Source organism: Corapipo altera, unplaced genomic scaffold (assembly GCF_003945725.1).
Source record: "Corapipo altera isolate COAL_440 unplaced genomic scaffold, ASM394572v1 23, whole genome shotgun sequence".
NCBI classification, from domain to species: domain Eukaryota; kingdom Metazoa; phylum Chordata; class Aves; order Passeriformes; family Pipridae; genus Corapipo; species Corapipo altera.
In genome coordinates this window covers 9,848,238-9,869,403 of record NW_020884878.1, presented here as the reverse complement: position 1 = coordinate 9,869,403, position 21,166 = coordinate 9,848,238, and the positions used below count along the sequence as shown (strand labels likewise).

General features: G+C 42.3%; 1 protein-coding gene across 2 annotated transcripts in view; it reads right to left on the bottom strand.

Moving 5' to 3' along the window:
• The window catches only part of SYNE3 (spectrin repeat containing nuclear envelope family member 3), a 67,142-nt gene extending 46,044 nt beyond the window's left edge, over positions 1 to 21,098 (bottom strand). Inside the window, exon 1 of one of the 2 annotated variants that reach the window (XM_027637913.1) lies at positions 21,019 to 21,098. Coding sequence is in view for 1 of the 2 variants with exons in the window: in XM_027637912.1 (XP_027493713.1) it covers positions 9,920 to 9,974 (55 nt within the window). In the remaining variant the exon portion in view is untranslated. Of the gene's footprint in view, positions 1 to 9,919; positions 10,088 to 21,018 lie in introns of those variants that run through there. The other variant, XM_027637912.1, reaches the window with a different exon arrangement.
• Positions 21,099 to 21,166: the final 68 nt, after the last annotated feature.

The following is a 21,166-nucleotide window of genomic DNA, read 5'->3' as shown; positions in this document are numbered from 1 at the left end:
AGACGGCCTCCTTTGTGCCTGAATAATAGAGCAGAGCCATCCTAGGCTCACCCCTAAGCACTGCCAGACTAAACTTGACTAATAAGGATGAACCAAAACAAAGCACCCTGTAGGTCAGCTCCGCTGAAGTGAACAGAAAGATAGTCACTGACATTCAATGGGTTTGGATCACATCCTACAACTACTGCCAGACAAACAGTGTAAAATAAAATATTCTTCCCCTTTGTTATTTGTCACTGAAAGATTTTTGCAGCACAAATTTTGAGACTTAATTACTGAACCCAAGGTCACTGCACAGAATTCAGTTCCACAGCAGCCCCTCAGTTTCCATGAAATGATTCATGTGGAAGAAAGTATTCAGTGAGAGACTCAGTGTATAGCTCTTGGTGAAGCTGGACCAGTGGTGTTTTGTAATCCCTGTAGATCTCAGAAGTTTAGTCTTTATGAGAGAGAGCCATCCTTCTGCTCACAAGCAGAAAGTTTCCCACCATCCTGCTGATATTCCTTTTCATGAGGTAAAAGTATTCATGCGATGTTAGATGTCCTCCCTTGCAGCACCCAGTGCATTTTCTTCCACATTAGACCAGAGGAAACAAGATGTCAGTATTCACAACAGTCTGAATTGTTGCTTCCCAGTCTTCAGCAGGCTTTATACCCAAGAAGTTCCAGGAGTGAAAGAACTGCACCTACAGCTACTGCACTACCCACAGGGACAATTGGAACAGAGGATGGGGTCAGACCTCCATGCACAGACCAGCGGAGCTGCATTTGCATGGAAGAGGGAATTCCTCCCTAAGTGGGAGGACAGAGAAGAATCTAAGGCTGTAACTCTCAGAACTTGAGGGCAATTTTAAAAAGTGTGACCTCACCTTGAAAAGATTTAATAAATAGAACAGGATGTACTGGCTTTAGTGAAGGTGGTGTGGTATGGGGCATTTATTCCCTCTCTCAAATATAAAAAACAAGACAGGATATATAATTACAGCTAAAATCATTGACTTACATCACAAGAGTCCAAAGGATGAAGCCAGCTAATGGAGCAATGTTATTCTCAGTCAATTGTGTCCTTCTCCAACTGTGACTGGTCCAGAACTGACATTTCTGAATTACAATAATCCAACTCTCAGAAGAGAGCATACATCTCGTTGTAGCTGACGGACCAACTCATTTTCACATTAACTTTTCATATTATATCTGGCAGTTGTAGAGGGACCATCCCCTAAAACTTTCCTTGTTACATACATACATTTTCTAGGCAGACAGTTTCTGAATGTGCAAGTATAAGCTGTGGTGATTCCAGTTATGCTCTTGTGAAACAAAAAGTCACAGTACACTTGCTGGATAGACACTGATGAGGAGTGGCATTCATTTCCCAGGAGAGGTTTCTATTCCCAGTAACATCCATATCATATATTTCAAATTTGCTTCAGGACTCCAGTCATGGAGTAGCCAATACAGAACATTATGTTGCCCTGGTCCTATTTCTTAAAAAAAAGCAGAGAGTTAAGAAGCAGTGGAAAACCTACCATCATCTAACAGGAAGAAAACCACATTCACACTCTGCCCTCACGCTACCCTCCTTTGAGCGTAAGGAATTTCTGTCCAAAACCCACAGTCACAAAGATCCCTGTCCCACACACAGTCATTCCACATAAGGAGTTCCACAGGAAGCCACTAAAAATATTATTTCAATGTTAAGATCACCAGCTTGCAAAGGAAGAGAAACACTTTGTTACTCCAACTTCCTGTGTAACATAGACTGATTTTGACCAAGTAATTCCTGCATCTATTACCATAAAGATGATTAAATTTAGCATGTAGTACAACTCAATGCCCAGCCAGATTTCACAGTAGCTATGACCTGCTATACCTCACATGAATTTGGGCTGCCCCTTGAGACCTACTGTCCTCCCTCCACACAGGGCAGCCAGACACTATCAGCTCCAGCGCCAATGTGTTGTTCTGGAATAATTCCCAGGCACTAACGGCATGCTTGATACTTGCAAGGTAAAATTATGTTTTCTGACTTACTGTCTGCCTGGGAAGAAGAACAGCTGTTGACTGTGAAATATGGCAATATCTGTAATTTCTTTGCAAATGCTTCTAAAGCTGAGATAAATGATTATTCAATAGAAGTTAATGAATCAACAGTATTCACCCCATTTCTGTTGCATCATTGACTGAGCAATACTTCTGGACTCTGATCAGCACAAAAAGGACAAAGAAGACATAGCAGGTCCTGGAAGAGACCTGAGCTGTTCAGCTATGCAGAGCCAGTATCAACACACCAACCTGCAACAGCAGCAGACCATTAGGGTTCCCTGTCCCAGGCTCAGTCTCTGGGACTCACTGTGCCAGGGAAAGCCTCCCCTCAATCACTGGTGTGATCCTCTGAGCAATTTGTACAAAATTGTTTTTGCCACAGTTATTGTCAAATGCATGTGGCTGTTCAAAACAGTTTTTCATTTTAATGCCACTTGAATCAGTGTACTAATTCATACTGTGGAAGGTACATTTACAGTGCAGAAAACACTTAGTATCTCTACACAGATGTTACTAAATGAGGTTAATAACTGTGCATAAGAAATTCTGACATAGATAATGGGATGCTAAGCAAAACTGAGTTTTATTTCTCCAAATGCAGTCACACAGTTATTTGGTAGAAGTAACGAAGAAGAATATTTCAGGGTGCTGAAGAAAACTGACCAAGGACAGCTCCTGTAGCATGTCCAGAGGCTATAAAAATCACATTTCAGGAACAGGAGAATATAAGACATAGATTAGCTCCAGAAGCCTTTAGCTGAATCTCTCCCACAACACTAGTCCTCCTACCTTTTCTGAATCACCTTCTGTGGCCCCTAAAACACCACTTGGCAGCGTCTGGGTAGGCACACGTGTTTCAGTGCCATGGAGGGATGATGCCTCAGCCCTGGCCCACTTGCTCTGCCAAACCGACTGCACACCCACGGTAAAACCAGAGCTTGTACTGTTTTGTCTGTGGCTTGGTTACACCCATGGGATATCTGTACCTTTGGAAGAGGGTAAGATGAAACCTGGGACAACACACACTTGTCTTCTCCTCTCTTGTCCAGGCACAAAACCACTTAGCAAAGAGGGAAGCCAGAGAACTGCAGCCTTCCACCTTTTCCCAAAATCCTGGAGGAGAAGGGGCATGTGCACGTGCACATGGGAGGCACATGCACTCTACCTCAGCTTCCCCACAGGCTGAATACTCTAACATGAACGAATGAGATTCAAAGTAACAGCAAGCTAGGGTTTGCTTTTAAAATGTGCCCCGTTTGTGTTGGTTTGGGCTGAAGAGATGCAGAGGCAGCCTTGTTTCAGCTGTGGTCTTGGAGCCATCTGCTAAAAGAGCACATAAATTATTTGGCTGACTGCTCTGCATTATAGCTCTTGAACCCACTACATGGGAGCAGCACCACTGAGAGATGTGGACATGCCTGAGTTTCCATGGCAGATCCTACCACAGAGGCAGGCAGAGGTCATCCTTCACATGACCCACACAGCACTCACGGCCAAATTTCTCTGAGTTCTTCCCTAAGTACAGCCACTGCAGCAGTCTTGCTAGTGCATCTCATAACCCTGCTGGTATATTGCAAGGTTTACTCATTTAATAATTATAATACATGACTGGGAGCTTTTAAATTTCTTTTTCAAGTGCAGTGTCTTTTTCATAGGATTATCCTATTATTTTGTAACATTTTCTAGCATACTATTTTCTTTCTACCAGGTCATGCTGTTTTCCTTTGTTTTATTTTTTTCAAATTTAAATCTCTTAAACATTTCTTACAACCACTCCCATTTTACAAATTCTTTAAACCCTACATTTACAGAAGACAGGCTTTTAAATTGTTTCAATATGTCTTGGATTCCTATACTTGACTAGTTTCCAGAAACCAGTTCTTACAAAAATAAAAGTACAAAAATGCTCCAGGAAAATTCAAACCACTCATCATTAGGGACACTATTTTCCAATTACTGAAATAGTTCAAACTTTTCATAACTCTTTTCATTTGGTTCTGGGACTGGATGTGAAAAAAAAAGATTTAAAAAACACTGAAGTGTATCAGATTTTAGACAAATGCATGAGTGTGCAAGGAATTCTGGCTCTGGGAATTGTATCTGGGATAATTTGGTAACTTTTCAGCTTCCCGAGATACTGTAAAGGGAGCTCTGAGAAGACACAGAGCTAGGAGCCCTGAGCTGTCTGCTTCAGACTGGAGCAGAGAATCAGTCATTGTCACAGACCACAGAGGCACAGAGCACTGACCCTTGTCTTTCTGAATATTCTTGGTCTACTCTAGGAGGAGCTACTTTGAATTTTGAATCTAGTTAATGCTTCACCAGCCTTACTGAAAGCCTCCAGGGTAGCTGCACCCAATCAGAGCTGTGTTAAACCGCCTGCGTAGGTGCAGAAGCCCTTGAGGTTTCAAAAAAAAGGTATAGTTTTTTCCAGCATAATCTTTCAGAGGCTCAAAACATTAATCCTATCACTTTGGCCATCTTCCAACATAGGCCTCTCCAGTGTTATTGGCAGTGAATGTCTATGATAGCCAACAATTGTTTGTCCTAATTAACGAGCCAGAGTATGAATAGGGGTTTTTGGAATAAACACATCCGTATCTTAGTTACAAGCATCCCCTTCAACCAAGGAATGCTAACATCCTGAGTACATACAGCACTCATGTATATCATAACCACTTCCCCTCCCTCAAAAAACAATCCATAGGAAGCCTATGGCTAATGCAAGACATTCTGCCACAACATGATCACACCTGACAGTTTTCTTTTTGTTACCAAAACCTTAAAAGCAGAGACATGCTGTGCTGGCTAACTCTCAAAAAATGCCTGATTTTTTTTCAGCCATTTTTTTTAAAGATTAATTTCAGACTTTGGTGAGAGCCAGTACAAATGGGATTTTTTTTTTGTTTCAAGACTGCTGTGGGAACTACATGATCCCCAGGTCTAAAAAGCCATTTCCTTAAAAAAGGGACTGAAATTTTAAAATAGTTTTCTACCTGCATGGAATCACCATGTACAAGTAAGGCAGAGTTGGGTCCTGGGGCTATCTTCCCTTTTAGGGAGCAACAATAATTAGATTTGATCACAGCATTTTTTTTTTTCAGTCTTCAAATCACTTAGAAGTAAAAAAGAATACATGAGGACTCTTAATTACAAATCTCTCCCCACTCCATACACACTTGTGCATTTCCAGGTCACGCTAGGAGACAGGTTGGTCTACCACTGTTCCATTAGATAAGTAAAATGCAGGTTTTAGCACTTGTCTAGAATTTTTTTTTATCACCAAGGAGACAGAGTATCTGTATTAGATAGCTGTCTGGTTTAGATTTTGATTTTCTATCCCCACATTATTGAGGTACTAAACAATCTTTAGAGCATTTATTCACTCAGACCCCTGGGAAGTAAGACTATCTTATCCCCTTTATAGATAAAACTTGGGTTCAAAGGCACTTTGTTTCTTGCCTTTAAACAATAAGGAAATACTTGAAAGGACAAGAACAAAGTCAAAGATTCAGTTAATAAACACTCTAGAGAATGATTGTCAACCTTTTCTAATCTATACCCCTTCAAGTGTCTCTGCTGAGATGTAGATATCTGTTTGGTGACTTTAAACTTAATGACAAGAGACTTCATTTTCCTAGTTACCATTCACAGACTCTTTAGTCTGGGAAGTCACAGGTTAAACACTTCTGCTCTACCACTTCAGAGATTCTTCAGATCCAGGCAATCCGATTGGGAAATTACCTCTGAAAGGTATCAGTGGGTCTACCAGCAATCTACATCTTGAGCAGCTGGGGACAAGTTCACACCTAGGCTAGGTTTCAGCTTTGCTCAGCTCCCTATGAGTTTTACCATCAGTCAGCCAATGAAAAAAACCAACAAGCCGACAGCATTAGTTTCACGGTCTCTGGAGACTGGAATTTATGTATTTAATTATCTCCTACTTGTCCTCCACAGAGTATATGATCCTTCAGTACTGGGTGCCAGTCACAGCACTGATATACTGACTAATAAACCTCTGTGTATCTGGCTCTTGGCTAGAGATCAGTGAACAGTTCAAGATGAATAATACATCTGATAAATCATTCCTCTTTTGCTGGTCATATTATTTTGTACAGACAATCTCATTTTCTCAAAGAGGTGATTATTTGTAACTATTTGCCAAATATATTTTGCAAATTAGTTTTGCTCTGCAGACTATTCCCAAGAAATTCTTCCTGGCAATTCTTAATACCCCACCTGCGTTGCTCAGTTTCGGTTTGGCATCATAACCCCATTGGGAAACTGTTCCCAGGCTAGCTGGCAGCAGCTCTCCTTGTTTTTGTGCAGTTTGTCACACGGTAGCTCCCAAGGGCAATTGTCAAAATCAGGACACCAGTGTGTTAAGCCACTTACAGAGTGTGCCTTCACAGCACCCCTCAGTGAGCAGAGGTTAAAAGCTTAATACCTCTGTCCCAAAGAGATTACAGAGGACAAGTTGGAAGGGGTTTGGCAAAGAAAGTAAGGCATAGATGTGTACTTAGGGACACAGAATGGTGGATGGAAGAAAGGGCTGTCAGAGCCTGCATCTGCATTTCCAGTGCTCTCTGCAAGCTGGGGTGGTTCCACTACCCTTGTCCTCCGCCCACCTCTTGAAGCCAGAGATACCCAGAAAGAGATCCCTAAGCCCAGCTAGAGCATGTGGCCTCAGCATAGGCTCTGCAAACATGCTGGATCTTACACCAGGAGAGGAAATTCACTGCACTTAACCTCAGGCTGTCAGTGGGACACCTTGGAATAGTAGCTCTGCAATTCCCTAGGGAATCAGTGGGAAAGACAGGCACTTCCAAGCAAGGATCCATACCAGAGGTGGGACAATTTGCCTTCTGCAGGAATCCCATGTCCTGAAAAGGCCTACAGTACTAGTGTGGGTGGGCACTCAGGGGTACAGGATGCCAAGCTGTCTCCAAGCTGGCATTCCATCCTCTTCCACATCCTTTCCTCTTCTGCATGACTGTTTCCACATTTGGATCTAGGGAGTTTTTACACATGCGATTTTTTTCCCTTACAAAATCAGCGTTAAAATCTTATTCGACCATCAGTCAAATGACTCTGCCTCTGAGTGAGCAATTGTGTGCAGCCTGGGAGGACTAAATACACATCTTTTAAACTAATAAACCTTTAAGTCAAGTATTTACTAGAAATATTTCTTAGAAACAAAGTCACTTGCAAGTACTTTACAATTATGCTCTAAGGGCACAATGTCTTTTGTCCCATTTAAAACAGCTGAAGGACTAACTCTTCAAAACATAAGATTTCTTAGATATATCTTTCAAAACATTATCACTCAGATGATGCTAATGAGATATTTATATGGTGAAAATGAGACTCATGGAATTCAAAAACAGTAGTTAGCAAGTAGGACAATACTAATTTTAGATACTAAAGCTGTTGATTAAAATAAGAGTTATTTTCATGGGATCAAAGCATATGGTTATGGAAAAATTAGCAGATTTTAATTTGCATAGAACAGAAAGATCTGTTTATATAATGAAAGAGAAAAACGACCACTGCAAGAGAGAAACACTTGAAACGCTGTCAAAAACATACAGCAGGATAAGTAAAGCTATACCTAAACAGCAGTACTCACATAATTAAAAGTAATATTTGCATTAATCTGATAATGCCAGGTTTTATACTGCAAAACAGCACTGGTTTGTGTTCAGACAAACCCACGGGCAAACAAGGCCTGGTCTGTGTCACAAACAAAATACAGTACTGGAACTGCCAGCAACCTCATCCCCAAGCTCAGAAACAAAGTAGACCACTGCAAAATGGTGCTTATAAATTAACTTTGAGTGGTTGAGAACATTTCTGGAATTGAATAAAACAGGCTGCTTTCTCGTGACTCATTTTTGCCTGAACTATTGCAGTTTCCATGTCTTCGTCACCCTCCCACAGTGAGTGCTCGCCAGGCACTGTGGGTTAAAGGGCAGGATCACATCTGTGGTTTCAGTTGCACAGACCCCTCCTAACAGCCAGGAGCACGAGCACTCTTTTGGTTCTGTGAACAGGCCAGCGCTGCCACAACTGCAGCACTCAGATGGCCCAGGGCTTCACAACAGACATGAAGAACCGAGATGAAGCAGCACTGCCTTTTTAGTAGTCATTTTAGCCTGACTGTGGACTGAAGTCCTGTAGTTTATAAACGTAAAGGGGATTTGAACCTCCTCCTGCTGAGATCCATCAAAACTAAAGCAAAGAGTAAAACAGCAGGCAGACCCAGCAGACAGCCGTGTTTGTCAGCAGGCCCACTCCAGTGAGGGGAACCTGAGAGATATTTAAACCTACGATCACAGATAACTACTATGCTGAGCAGCATGAGTAAAGCCAATGCTTTTTCTCTCACTCTTACATCATCCAGTAGCAACTGCCTTTTAGAAATGGAGTACTACAAGAAACCAAAGCTCTCTTTCTTTTTGCAAACATCTGAAAAGATCAGGCAGCTCAGCTCTATTCAGACCCCAATGGGGCCTCAGGGCTTACTACTTATCAGCAAGTTTGGAAATTCCACCCTGAATATTATGGGACATATCCCTGGAGCTGCCAGCGAGCTAACACAGAGATACATTTAGAGCAACAGGCATTTGTATCAGCTGAGGATTTGTACCCAAACGGTAAGGTATTTGATAAACATGTCCTGACAGATGCGTAATAGCACTACCTATTCTCAAATACTTGAAAGAAGGAAAAGGTGTAAAGATACAGATTTGTTTAAACCAAGCAATATATAATTCTTCTACAAGGAGTAATATACATCATGGCACAAACTTAACTTTGGTCTAAAAGAAGTAGCAGTATTTCCTCAGAAGTCTCCAAAGCCATCTTTTAAAGATAACACAAACACTTGTTATATTTTACAGGCATTTCACATCACTGGAATTTTTCTCTGCTATTTCCATTTTGAATTTATAGAACAGGGCTCAGCAGGTGCTTTGCTAAAGGTTGATTCAGAAAACAGGAGAAGCTGGTAATCATCTTCCTGGAGGAAAATGCATCCAACTCTGATGAGGACCACTGCTGAACTGCCACACAGCAGAGCCTCCAATGACCCTGTTTGAGCTCAATGAGCACAACACAAGCAACAGTCCTTGCTTGTGCAAACTATATTTCCTACTTAAAAAAAATAATATTGAATTTTACCCTTTTTTACCTATTGCATAGCCCCAGATCACATTTCAACAGTCACATATGGGGCATTAAACCCACACTATTTCACAAACTTCAGGGAAGGGATCTCAGCAGTTCCAATTCGACAAACATGTTGGGGTTGTAAAAGCTGATATCATGTCTTGAGCGCAGCAACACTCCCAGCTCCCAGCAGACACTCTCTATTAACTTCACTGTCTGCCCCTTATCTCCAACCCATAGTGAGCACCATGGTGGGGATATTTTCGCTTCTTTTCTCCCGCCTTACATGAAGGAGTTCCCCATCCTGGCCTGCTGCTCACAAAGCAATTTATGGATCTTATTTCATTGCACAGGGCCCTTACCCTTGGACCCTCCCACCCTCACCAGGCAGGAGGCAAGGCATGGGCTTGCTCTGAAGACAATGAATGAGCTGGTCTTGGTGCCCTTCGCTAGCCGTATGCTGCCAGAACCCTGGGTCATGGCTCTCCTGCAACAGGCCACTTACTTTTATTTCCCTTTTCACTAGAATTCAAATCCTTGAAGTTTCAAGGAACTTGATAACTTTAACACTTATATCTCTCTGGCAAATTAGGGGTAAGCAGAAAATAAGTTCAAAAGTTATTAGGAGTCAAAAGATACAGACACATCAACTGGTCACAACCATCTCACTTCATTACAAAATAAAAGTAACCTTGCAAAATCCTACCAAAAGCCTGGGAAATCTGGAAGAAAGGGCAGGTAAAAGTCTGTGGTGATTCCATAAAAGTTCCCCGATGGGTTCCCAACACAGCAAGAAGTATCCAGCCTGGCCTCCACTGGATATTACAACAGCAATTCGCACAGTTGGCAGCACAAGCAAGTCTGGCACGAATAGAAACTAGTAGCTTCCTCCTCACTCATGTCAGAGGCAGCACAGGACTTCCTTTCTGCCTCCTTCCGTGCTGTGGGAGTGAAAGAGGGGATGGCAATCTAAAGATATATCAGGTCAGAAAAAAAAAAAAGAAAGAAAGAAAGAAAAGAAACGCAGAGCAGAGCATGTTGCCACTGTTTAAAAGGTAGGTGAGATTTAAATAGCAATAATCCCCAGAAACTATCTAGTTCAGGTCATCAACTAACAAGCTGGTTAATTCCTGTAGGGATTAATGGTTGAAATTATTATGCCTGACAGATGTTTGCTAAACAGGAATTAGTCCAGAATAAACAGCATGAAGACCAGCAAGAAGTAAAAGTGCAGACAGGTAAATGTCAGAGCTGAGATTTTTAGAAATCATTAGCTCAGCCTCTAACATAATTATAATTTTCCTTTATCTTCCACTTCTTTTTCAGTCACAGCTCTGTAGCAGGAGATTCCCATCACAGACTGACACAGTAATCTAGATTCTGCTTTCAGTTACAATCATGCAAGGGAAGAAAGAGGTTAGCTGATATTTCCAGGAAATACCTCTGCTGCACAGTTTGGCTGAATGGAATACACTCTGTAGGTGTCAGCTGTCTCTCGTGCCAGAGCACATGATGAATTCTCCATTCCTAATTCCCCAAAACTGTTGGAAAATATAAAGCGGCATTCTCCCTTGATTAATTATGATCCTGCTGGGTATGCCTGCTGTTAGACATTCAGTAAAACCCACTGGTTTGGTCTATACACACCACTACCATTTGCATCATCCTTATGGTACAGATGTAGTTAATACACTTCAGGACCAAACCAGATCCCACTTACTCAAGTTGGTGTAAATCCAAAGCAAGTCTGTAAGGCCACCAATCTCTCTAGTTGTTCAGGTGCTGTGTATCCTAATGTGTACCACACTGAGCAACATTTCTAGTATTATAATAAACATAAAGAGGAGAGGTGAAGAAATCAGTGAAAGCAAAACATGGGGGGGAAGTTGGTTCAAATTCTACTGCCAAATTAGAAAGGACAGTTACAAACAGGGATAAAACTATGATCCTCTCCACCCATTTCAGAATTGGGTAGCACAAGTGAACAGCATGGGTAAAAACTGAAGAGAGGAACAAAGATGGATGAAAATCTAGGTGGAAGAACAGCAACAGAATAGAAACTGTTGATCAAGCTAACCCTGTGAAGTTGCTAATACAGAGGATTAACTGAAGACCAGTAGCCTCAGTGAGGCTGTGACCCCTACGTGTAATGGTGACCTCAGCACAGCCAACCAAACACAGAATTTTGCCACCAGTGGTGAAAAAAAAAACCAAGGGACAGAAGAGGAGGAACATCTTAAGAGTTAGTAAACTGACAGTACCTCTAGAGAGGGAAGTGATACACCAGTTATTTTCCAACTGCCTTGTTAGCCTTTTGCTAACGTGAATGATCCTTAGAAGTGACAAGAACATCTCAAAGCACATCAGTGTGCAGACTAAAATATATGATGCCTGGGGGAACAAAAACTGGAGATGGGTCCACTTATCTGAAAGTCAAATCAGGGTTGGTTTAGAATTGTGTTGTTTGAACAGTAGAGTTTAAAGTGCCTATAAGTGAACCCCTTCACTGCTTTTCCCTTGTTCTCTCTCTGCTGTGATATATCCACAGTCACTGTAAATTTGCCATAGTCCTGTTAAAAAAAAAAAAAAGGACTGAAACTAAGGAAGAAGAGCATATGAGGCTAATAGCAGCTATGCACAGCAGCTTCTAAAACATGGTAAGAAGCAGTCTCTTTAGATGACTAACCTAGAAAGCCAAAGAGCTCCCCTAGAAAGCCAGAGAGTCACAACCTGGAGGCAGCAATGACAGAATCAAACTAACAGTGAAAAACGCAGCATTCCCCACAAAATTTTGCATAAGTTAGTATATTAACATACAGTTAAACATATTTGAAATATATAAATATCAGATTACCACTTGAGCATAATTCCCTTTAGAGCAAATTTGATTTTATATTTTTCCATATTTTTAAAGGAAACCAGATTCAGCAAAATATTCCAAATATTCCCCCAACATCTGACCTGTCATTCTTTTCTCTACCACACAAAGAACACTATTTTCAGTTTCATCAAGGGATGGAACAGTTTTTTTCCCACTTTTCTGGCCAACTATCATTTCTGTTGCGACAGTCAAAAGCATTTGAACGGCCCCTTCTTTAGCCCGACATCTCTGTTCAAATATGGATTCAATTACATCCGTAACTGTGGTAACATCTGTTGTAACCCTAACTGTTGGAACATTTGTTGGATGATCTTAGATTACCTGGCAGCCTTTAGGCACTGCAAAGGAAACATTTCTGCAAACCCAGTGCAGCCCATGGAGTTAAATGACTGCACTGCCCCACCGATTAATCTACTGTAAGTGATACTCCGCACAGACTGGCCTCATTGCCCACTGGCACGAGCAGCTAGTGATGTACTAGTCCACTATCTGTTTAGGAGACAGAGGTTGTCACCCCAGTAGGGTTGCGAGGGTTATAAAGTGTTGTCTGAGCTCTGACAAAGAGCTATGAAACCCCTTAGATAAGAAACAGAGCAGCAGTACAAAAAATTTTCTCCAAGGACAACCATTACAACTGTGTTATGTATTCTTACTACCCTGAAGAAGCTCAGGTTCTAGATGTGAATCAGCACTACACCACGCTGCAGGTAGCACATGTGGAGCAGTGGTGGCATCCCCAGTTCACAGAGGGTACTGCTGAAGCAGAAGAGAACAGATAGAACATGGATACAGACAGAGGGGACACACATAGGAGAAATGAAGCAGTATTAGCATGAAAAGCCACACGCAGAGGAGCAGCTGCCTAACCAGGGCCAAATTTCCACAGACATAGCAGTAAAAAGGTGTTAAGGAGGAATCTGAACAATGGTCATGATGTGGATTTGGGAAGGATTACGTGTGAGGACAAGACTGGAAGAAAAAGCATGAAAGTGCTCAGGTAAGTCTGCCGAGCGTTAGTGTGGGTTGGTGTCATAGGCTGGCCAGAGGTGGAAGCTGCTCTCTCAGTAATAAAGGAAATGCAGCTTGGGCATGTATGGGAATCAAAATTTCCACATTCTGGGAAAGACCATATTTCTAACTGTATTTTGGTTCTGAATTAGAATAACATTGGTATAAAGGGACTGCCCAAGCAATTGCTACTCACCAAAGAATCTGGTTTGGAATTGCTGTGAAAGGACTTTTCAGAAAAGGAACACCCACATCAAGCAATTAGGTTGTCTTAAGTACTGGGTTTGGAGGTACTGGCACAGATGGCACAGACAGTTGTCAAGCTCTTCATCCCTCTTTCTGGTTTTACACAGTTTCACTGTGTGTAAATAATGAATCATAATGCAGAACCTAATCATTATGTACAGCCTAATGATTCAGGTGTCCCACCTGCAAGCTGAGCATCTAGAAGATCAGGCTTGGGTCATCTTTATGCTCTGTCCCATTTAACAAGGCAGAAAAAAAAAGGATTTTGACTTAACAGTTAGCATAAAAAAACCCCACGAAAACAAAAACAACAATAACAAAAAAACCCAAACAAAAACCCCTTAATCCACACATAAAACCAAACTCTGAAAAATGTCAGATCTGATCTGGACAAGACTAAATAAACCAAGAAGAGGGTTAACTGCTGATATAGTCGCTTAACTGGAAAAAACATCTATTTGCAAATCCCCAAACTAAGGTGTAACCTGCTAGTAGCAATAACCTAACAGCTCTTCACAAATACCAGACTGATAGTTGACATGGGAAGGGTACACTATAGAAAACAATTATTTGAGGAGCACTGAAGCACATCCAGGTAAATTCCTCAGCACTGACTAACTACAACTATCCAACAACAAAAGGACTTTAAAAAAAAAAAAAAAGGTTGTGACATTTTAAGTATTGGGATTAAAAGTGTTCATGTAATTACCGGCAAAAATGTTTTTTATAAACACCTTCAGCTCTTTCATCAGACAGCAAATGCTAGTTTGCTCTGCAGACAAGAATAACAGCACCAGCTCTCCATCCTCCATCATGAGGTATTCACAGAATCACACAATGGTTGAGGTTGAAAGGGACCACTGGAGGTCATCTAGTCCAACTTCCCTGCTTGATCAGGGTCCCCTAGTAAAGCATGTTATTCAGGATTCTGTCCAGATGGCTTTTGAGTATCTCTAGAGAAGGAGACTCCAAAGCCTCTCTGCACAACCTGTATTGTCACATTATGCAACAGTTGGACAAGCAAACACCTGAGGGGAGAAATAAAGTAATGCTGAAGGCAAGAATATCTTTAGGGTTGCTGGTAGCTCTGTCCTGGATGGGAATTTGTGTTGTAGAAAAAAACAAATGAACCCAAACCAAATAAATATCACCCTCTCCCCCCAAAAAAACCAAACAAACCAAACATCAAAAACAAACAAACAAACCATGAAAAAAAACCAAAAAACAAAAACCCCAGAAGGGGTTGAAATATTTTCCTTTTTTCTTAGGCTGAAGACATTTTCTGTAGATCGGTGTTTCATACCAGCAGCATGCACGCACTGACAAAACAACTAATGCAGTCGGCAGCTCTATAATCTGAGAATACAAGGGAAGAACCCAGGCTCTGGTGAAGCCAAGGGCAATACTGTCACAGAGCCAAGATTTCTATCCTGACTCCTGTGGACTTAAAAGACAAGGTAACAAGTAAATTTTTCCTTGGGTGCTCTCTTAATCTGCAGATCTAAATTAACACGAGCGTCTCTGGTGTTTACTGAGCTTGTGTAATTAGCTGTTTACTTCGCACAAAGCCTGTGCTTAACCAGCTATAAACCAATTCTGCTGACTTACATCACCTACATTTGTCAACCGCTGTCATCTGCCATTCATATAACCACTACCACATTCCCACGGAGGCTCAAGAGTGTTCACGCAAAGACACTTTTGCATTAGGAAAAGTCAGTCACCTAAGTCAAAGGAAATGCACAGCCTGGGGAAGAATTGACAGCTTCAAAGATTTCTTTTATTTACTCACAGAAACTTTCAGGCAGGGGCATATTTCCTCACATGCCCCTGGCTCTCCATCTAACTGACTTGAAAATGCAGCGGGTACAGTGGGTACAGTGCCTGTACACTTTCCAGTTCAGCCTCCCTGAACTTCTTCAGGCTGCACCAACAATGGGGTACAGAGCCTGGATAAAGACCAGCTGTTATATCTCTTAAACTACTCCTCAGTCAGGCAACACATGTTTTTCTGATACAATTGGCTCATTATAATGGCAGGATTATTTACAAGGATTACAAGGATGTAATGTTTTAAATCACATATCACTTCTATGTGAGGTGGAAAGAAAACACAGCCAAAAGTAACCCCTACGCTTTTTTCACAGCTTAATATATTATTGCTGTTGTGTCAGTCCAGCTGAGTGAGTAGATGAGTTGGTGTGTGAGGTAATATCTTGGGGTAAAAGCTCTACTCTTTGTTTTTAAATAAACCCAAATACTGAAATCCACTATGGGTGGTTTACTCTGTCACACCTATGACACCCTCCAACCTAACACCTTCAAGACAGCTGCCACACACAAGTGTAGCCTATGAGATGAGATGGTAGTGTACCATTTCACAGAGGGAGACACTGATGCTCTCAGCAGCATCTATCTTTCAAATGTAGCCTCTGACAGACAGTGCCAAACCCAACAACACATGAGGCATCCAACATCACTGCTCCCATTTTAAAACTTCTTCAAGATCACAGAGCAAACCTGTGGCAGGAAAAGCTGCATCAAGGAAGATTTAGACTGGCTATGAGGAAACATTTCTTGACTGAGAGGGCGGTCAAACAGTGGAAAAGCTTCCTAGAGAGGCAGTTGATGCCTCAAGCCTGTCAGTGTTTAAGAGGCTTTTGGTGCCCTTAATAAGGTGCTTTACTTTTGCTCAGCCTCAGTGGTCAGGCAGTTAGACCAGGTGATGCTGTAGGTCCCTTCCAACTGAAGTATCTATTTTATTCTTACTGTTATTATCACCATCATCAACTGCAAGGGGAGCAGCATGTAGCCTTATGTAAAGTGTTTCTAGGATTCCCTAGTGAGAGGTAGGGAATACTAAGTATAACAGTAAGTCCCCCAGCACATGCTATCTCACATGGGCCTCTCATTCAGCTTGTGCTCCCAAGTATTACTGTCACATTTCTCAAAAGGCTTTCTGCATAGCACAACTGTAACAGCAGCTATTTAATCTTTTAATACCTCTAAACAAACACTAATCAAGAGCAAACCAAGAAAGCCATGGCTTGATACCTGAGTTCAATTCAAATTACAATCTCCTGGTTCTCCCTCTTTCCTGCAATTTCTCAATTTCTTCCAGTATGTTTTATCATGCACCTGTTCAGTGATATCCCAAGGCTGAGATTGCCCCTTAATCCTCAGCCTGTTACACTCAGAGCAGAAATTCCCTTGAAATTCCTTCATACAGAGGACTTCATACCAAGCCCGTGTGTTTTGTTTAAGTGTAACATAGAAAAGAAGCTTGTAACAACAGACATGAAAAGTCAGTTCTGCTAAAGGGAAACAAATTATTCCACATCCTCTTTAAAAATCAATGCACTGCCATTGGAATACAATTAAACTGTGTGCACAGACACATCAAAGATTATTTATTAACTGTCATGTGGTGTCAGTGAGAATGCCCTTCCCTGTCAGGCCTGCCGTCCTTATCTCAACATTGAGGTGGAGCCACTTCAGATACCTGAAATTAAATTCCCCAGGGGTCACAACTCTGAGTAATTTTTTGTAATGCAGGCAGTACCATCCGGTGATGCAATTTATTAGCAACACAGGAACATATTACGATAAGCAACAGCTTGTGCTACTTTGAGTCTATGAAGCAGTGAATCCAACAGCAATGCCTAACAGACAGCAGGTTGCAAAGCCATCAGTTCTTGTGGAAGGCAAGGACTGACTTCAAGCTCCAGCTCCACAGAGGAGTGAGTAAGGAGAGATCTTTAGGTAAGTTTAAAAGACTCCATTTCTTTAAAATTCTGTCAGTTATGCCCTCAACAAACAATAGAGAACAAACAAGAAAAGTAAATTTTCAAACAAAAGAACAAAATTGTATTTAAGTTGATGTTTACAATACTGCAGCTAGTCATGGAAGTATTGTTATAGGAAAAGTCTGCATTCCTAAATGCATACGCCAATATCAGCCTCAGGCAATGGAATTACATTTCAGATCAAAACTTAAGCAAAATTCAAGGATGCATAGCTTGGAGCCTATCACTTAATCAATATCAGGCTCAGTTTTGAAGTTTAAACACTGAATTTTAAACATCTTTCAGTTTTTCTTTTGTCATTTCAGAGTACTTTACCAATATTAACTGAAGGCACAAATCCTACCATTCAGTTGTTTGTAGAGCAGACTAGCATGATCAAAAGAGACCCTGAATGCCTGTTTGGATTTTTTAATTTCACAGAATTGTAGCTTGAAGAAGCTGAGACATTACTGACTACCAGTAAGCCCTACCCTAAGAGATATTTTCCTTCAAGAATAACAGTGTTCCACTTCCTAAACTTCAAAGACAGTAAGAATATTTTCAGCCAGACTCAAAATGGTATTTAGGAACCTGGTATTTATTCCTGTTGATTTCAGATGCCTCAATACCTTTGCCTTGACATAGAAACTGTACCAAGTTAAAAACTCCCTTGCCAATTACACCCTCTGTTAACAATCCTGGAGCTCAAGAATTCTTCTTGTAACCGTGTGGCTTTTTCCTTGTACATGGTTGAATTAACAGGATTCACATTTTGCTCACAATCCTTAAATGGACATAACCAATCCAGTTGTAAAGGGACCCTTTCTAAGGATATCATAGCACCTGTATATATGGTAGAACAAGCTTGCCAGGACAGGTTGAAGCTGTATCACGAAACCCCATCTACAGCTGACAAGGACTAACAGTTAAAAAAAAAAATCCAATCCAAAACAAGATTCAGTGTCTTGTCACTGCTACAAAACATCTGGGATTTGATCTACCAGCCATGTCAAGAAATACATTATTCTGAGTCAGGATGAGCGATCATTGCTTTTGCTTGGTTTCAAGGGAATTACACTTACATGATGGCATTCAGTAAGTCTTGAAACTGTTGGCCAATTCTGTCAAAATGAAATAGATCTAAAGACACCAGCTGAGATCACAGCCCATCTGTACTTGGTGTACTTGCGCAAATGCGTGCCTGGCAGAACAAAGACAGGAGTTGTGCCCTGTGGGTGCAGGGACATAAAAACAAAGCACTTTGTGACCAGCCGAACTCAAGAAATCAGATCTCCTACAGAACTGTGTTCCTTGGTTGATTAAAAGTTTACACTGAACTGTACAAAGATTTTCTGTTCCCATGTTCAAAATGCAACGTATCAAATCAGAGTTATTTGTGCTCTTTGAAGTTTTAAGGGAGATGCCAGTTCAGGGGCATTTGCCCAGAAAATCCTTCTCGCTTTCTTTTTACAGCTTCATTTACACCCAATATCTTATTGCCAAATAGAGGTTGTCACATATAAACATATCACTCAGTCACTGAGCTAAAAACTGGGGAAAAGTGGCGTCTGATTTTAGACTTTCTTTTTCTCAGCTGGCCTGTTTCTACAAAATTTGGAGGAACTTAATTACCTTGGAGCTGTTCTCCTTATGTCACGTTTGGTGTGAAACTGGGAAATGGTGATAAAATATTATTTAAGGGACAAATACATGTGTACACATATATTAAGGAATGGCAAAAACCTTATTTCCAATAGAAGCTAGTTATCTTTTTGATCTATGCAGGTGTGTAGCATCCCCTCAGGCAGTGGAATTGCTCTCCAAAGTCATGTGGGTGCAGGTACAGCCACATTCTGAGGCTGAGCATCCACAAGTGTACACAGCAGCTTTTAGGATGATTTGCAAGCCACAGATAAGTGAAGAGGCACAAAAAATAGCTTACTCCCAAGGAAAAGCTAGACACTTTTTAATGAGGTTAGTGTACAAAGGCCACACAGAGGACCTTTGCACCAGTAATAGACTTGGAAGCATGGTAGAAGTCTTGACCAAGATAAGAGGGAAAGAAGGAGCTGTGAAATACATGTCTGAAGGAAAGACCTGAAACTATCAGAAGGACCACAGGAAGAAAGTTAAGCACCACAGTGTCGCACCCTGAATGGTAGCTAATTCTGCCTTCCTTGGAAATTTGAGATCTGATGATTCACAAACAATGGGAAAGCAGCACTGGGTGTAGGGGAAAGCTGTTTTTATATAAGAGACCATCAGCTTTGTCAGACTCCATTTCCTGACAGCTAGTTTGTAGGGAACAATGTTGCTGTGACTCACCAAAAGATGTTTGTTTCTTGTGGAAAAAAAAGTCACCACGGGACTGATTGCATTAAGTTACATTTCCTTGAGATCCAACTGGCTCACACACTTGGCAGCCACAGAGACGGTGCCAAGCAGATGCTCATTTCAACATCAGATTTGAGACATTTTTAGGAAAACAAGGAAAACACTTTAAGGCAACCAATCAGCTTTTAAAGTTTTGTGGCATTTTTTGAATTCTTTCCCCAGTAAACAAGCACTGCCTACAAAGATTTTCAAATTACACACAGCATGCCAACAGCTTAAAAGTAACATCCAAAAGTAGCAGCAAGGAGCTGGGTAAGAGTGGCAGAGTGATATGATTTTTCATTAATGATTCAAGATAGCCAGGATTATATTTAAAGCAAAGGAGAAGGCAGGCATCCTCCTCTGATTAACTTGCAAAATAAAGCAGTCTTGCAACCATCATTTTCACAATTAGTCATCATATACATGCATAATTTCTGAAGATTTCAATCTGTTAACCTATTTGAATAGACCTATTCCTAAGAATAAAATTTTCCTGGACTCACACAGGCCAAACCAATAGGGATCTGGGAATAAAAGAGATGGCAGAAAACAAGTGTATGAGAAACCAAAGCCTTATGACACACAGAGGCAGGGGGACTTTACATACAAAAGTTGCACAGAATCTAAAAATGAGGGTAGAGGGCCTTATAATATTAAACTGGGAAACTTTCTAACAGTTTAGGAAAAAAACAAGACAAAGTCAGACCTGCTTAAGGGCAATCAGAGCCAAGCGAGGATATATCTAATAGATTTGAAGGGGGAAGAGGCAGGAAGGGAAAAGAGGAACAGGGACCTTGCAAACCGCAGTGGCGTCCTAGCAGTGGGGACCTAGAGATGAAGAAACCTGACAGTAACGCTGAGCAACTGGCTTTGGCAAGAGCTCGACACCTATCTGGGGAGAAAAAGTTGCAGAATTGCAGCTGAACGCTGAACCAGGCTGGCACTCGTTGGCAGATGCGATTCTTTTTTTAAAGAAGCTAAATAAAAGGCTTTACCCGTTTAGCTTATATTATTTAGGGAGATATGCTGCAGTTACTGCAGCTACGCTATTACTTGTATCAGGACTAGACAGGGAGCTTTCGGACTACCCAGGGAGCTGTCCTGGCAAGGACAAGCCCTGCCGCTGTTCCCGCTCTGCGGCTCCGGCGGTGCCCGCTGCCCCTGTTACCCGGGGGGCCGAGCGGGGACCGGGCTCCCGTTTGGCCCCGCCGCGCCGATCCCGGGCCGGAGGGAGCGCCGAGCAACAGGAGGCGGGTCTGGAGCCGGGCGGGCTGTCAAGAGATCCCCGCCGGCCGAGCTGCGCTCCCAACCCGGCGGGAAGGCACGGGACCGGACGGGACGGGACTGACGGGACGGGACGCCGCAGTCCCAGAGCTCCGCAGTCCCGGGACGCCGCAGCCCCGGGACGCCGCAGTCCCGCCGCTACTCCCTCCCCGCAGCCCCCCGAGCACCGGCAACAGGCCCCGCGCAGCAGCGCCCCGGCAGCGCCGCAGGCCCCGTCCCACTCACCGCCGCGGCACCGCCGCCGCTTCCCCCGCGGGCAGCCCCAGGGGCCGCGGTGCCTCCTTCTCCCCCGCCGCGCTGCGGCCGCTCGGGAGCTCGCTCAGGCTCGGCGGGGCCGCCCGGCACCGGCCCCGCGGCTCCGGGGGCTGCGCGG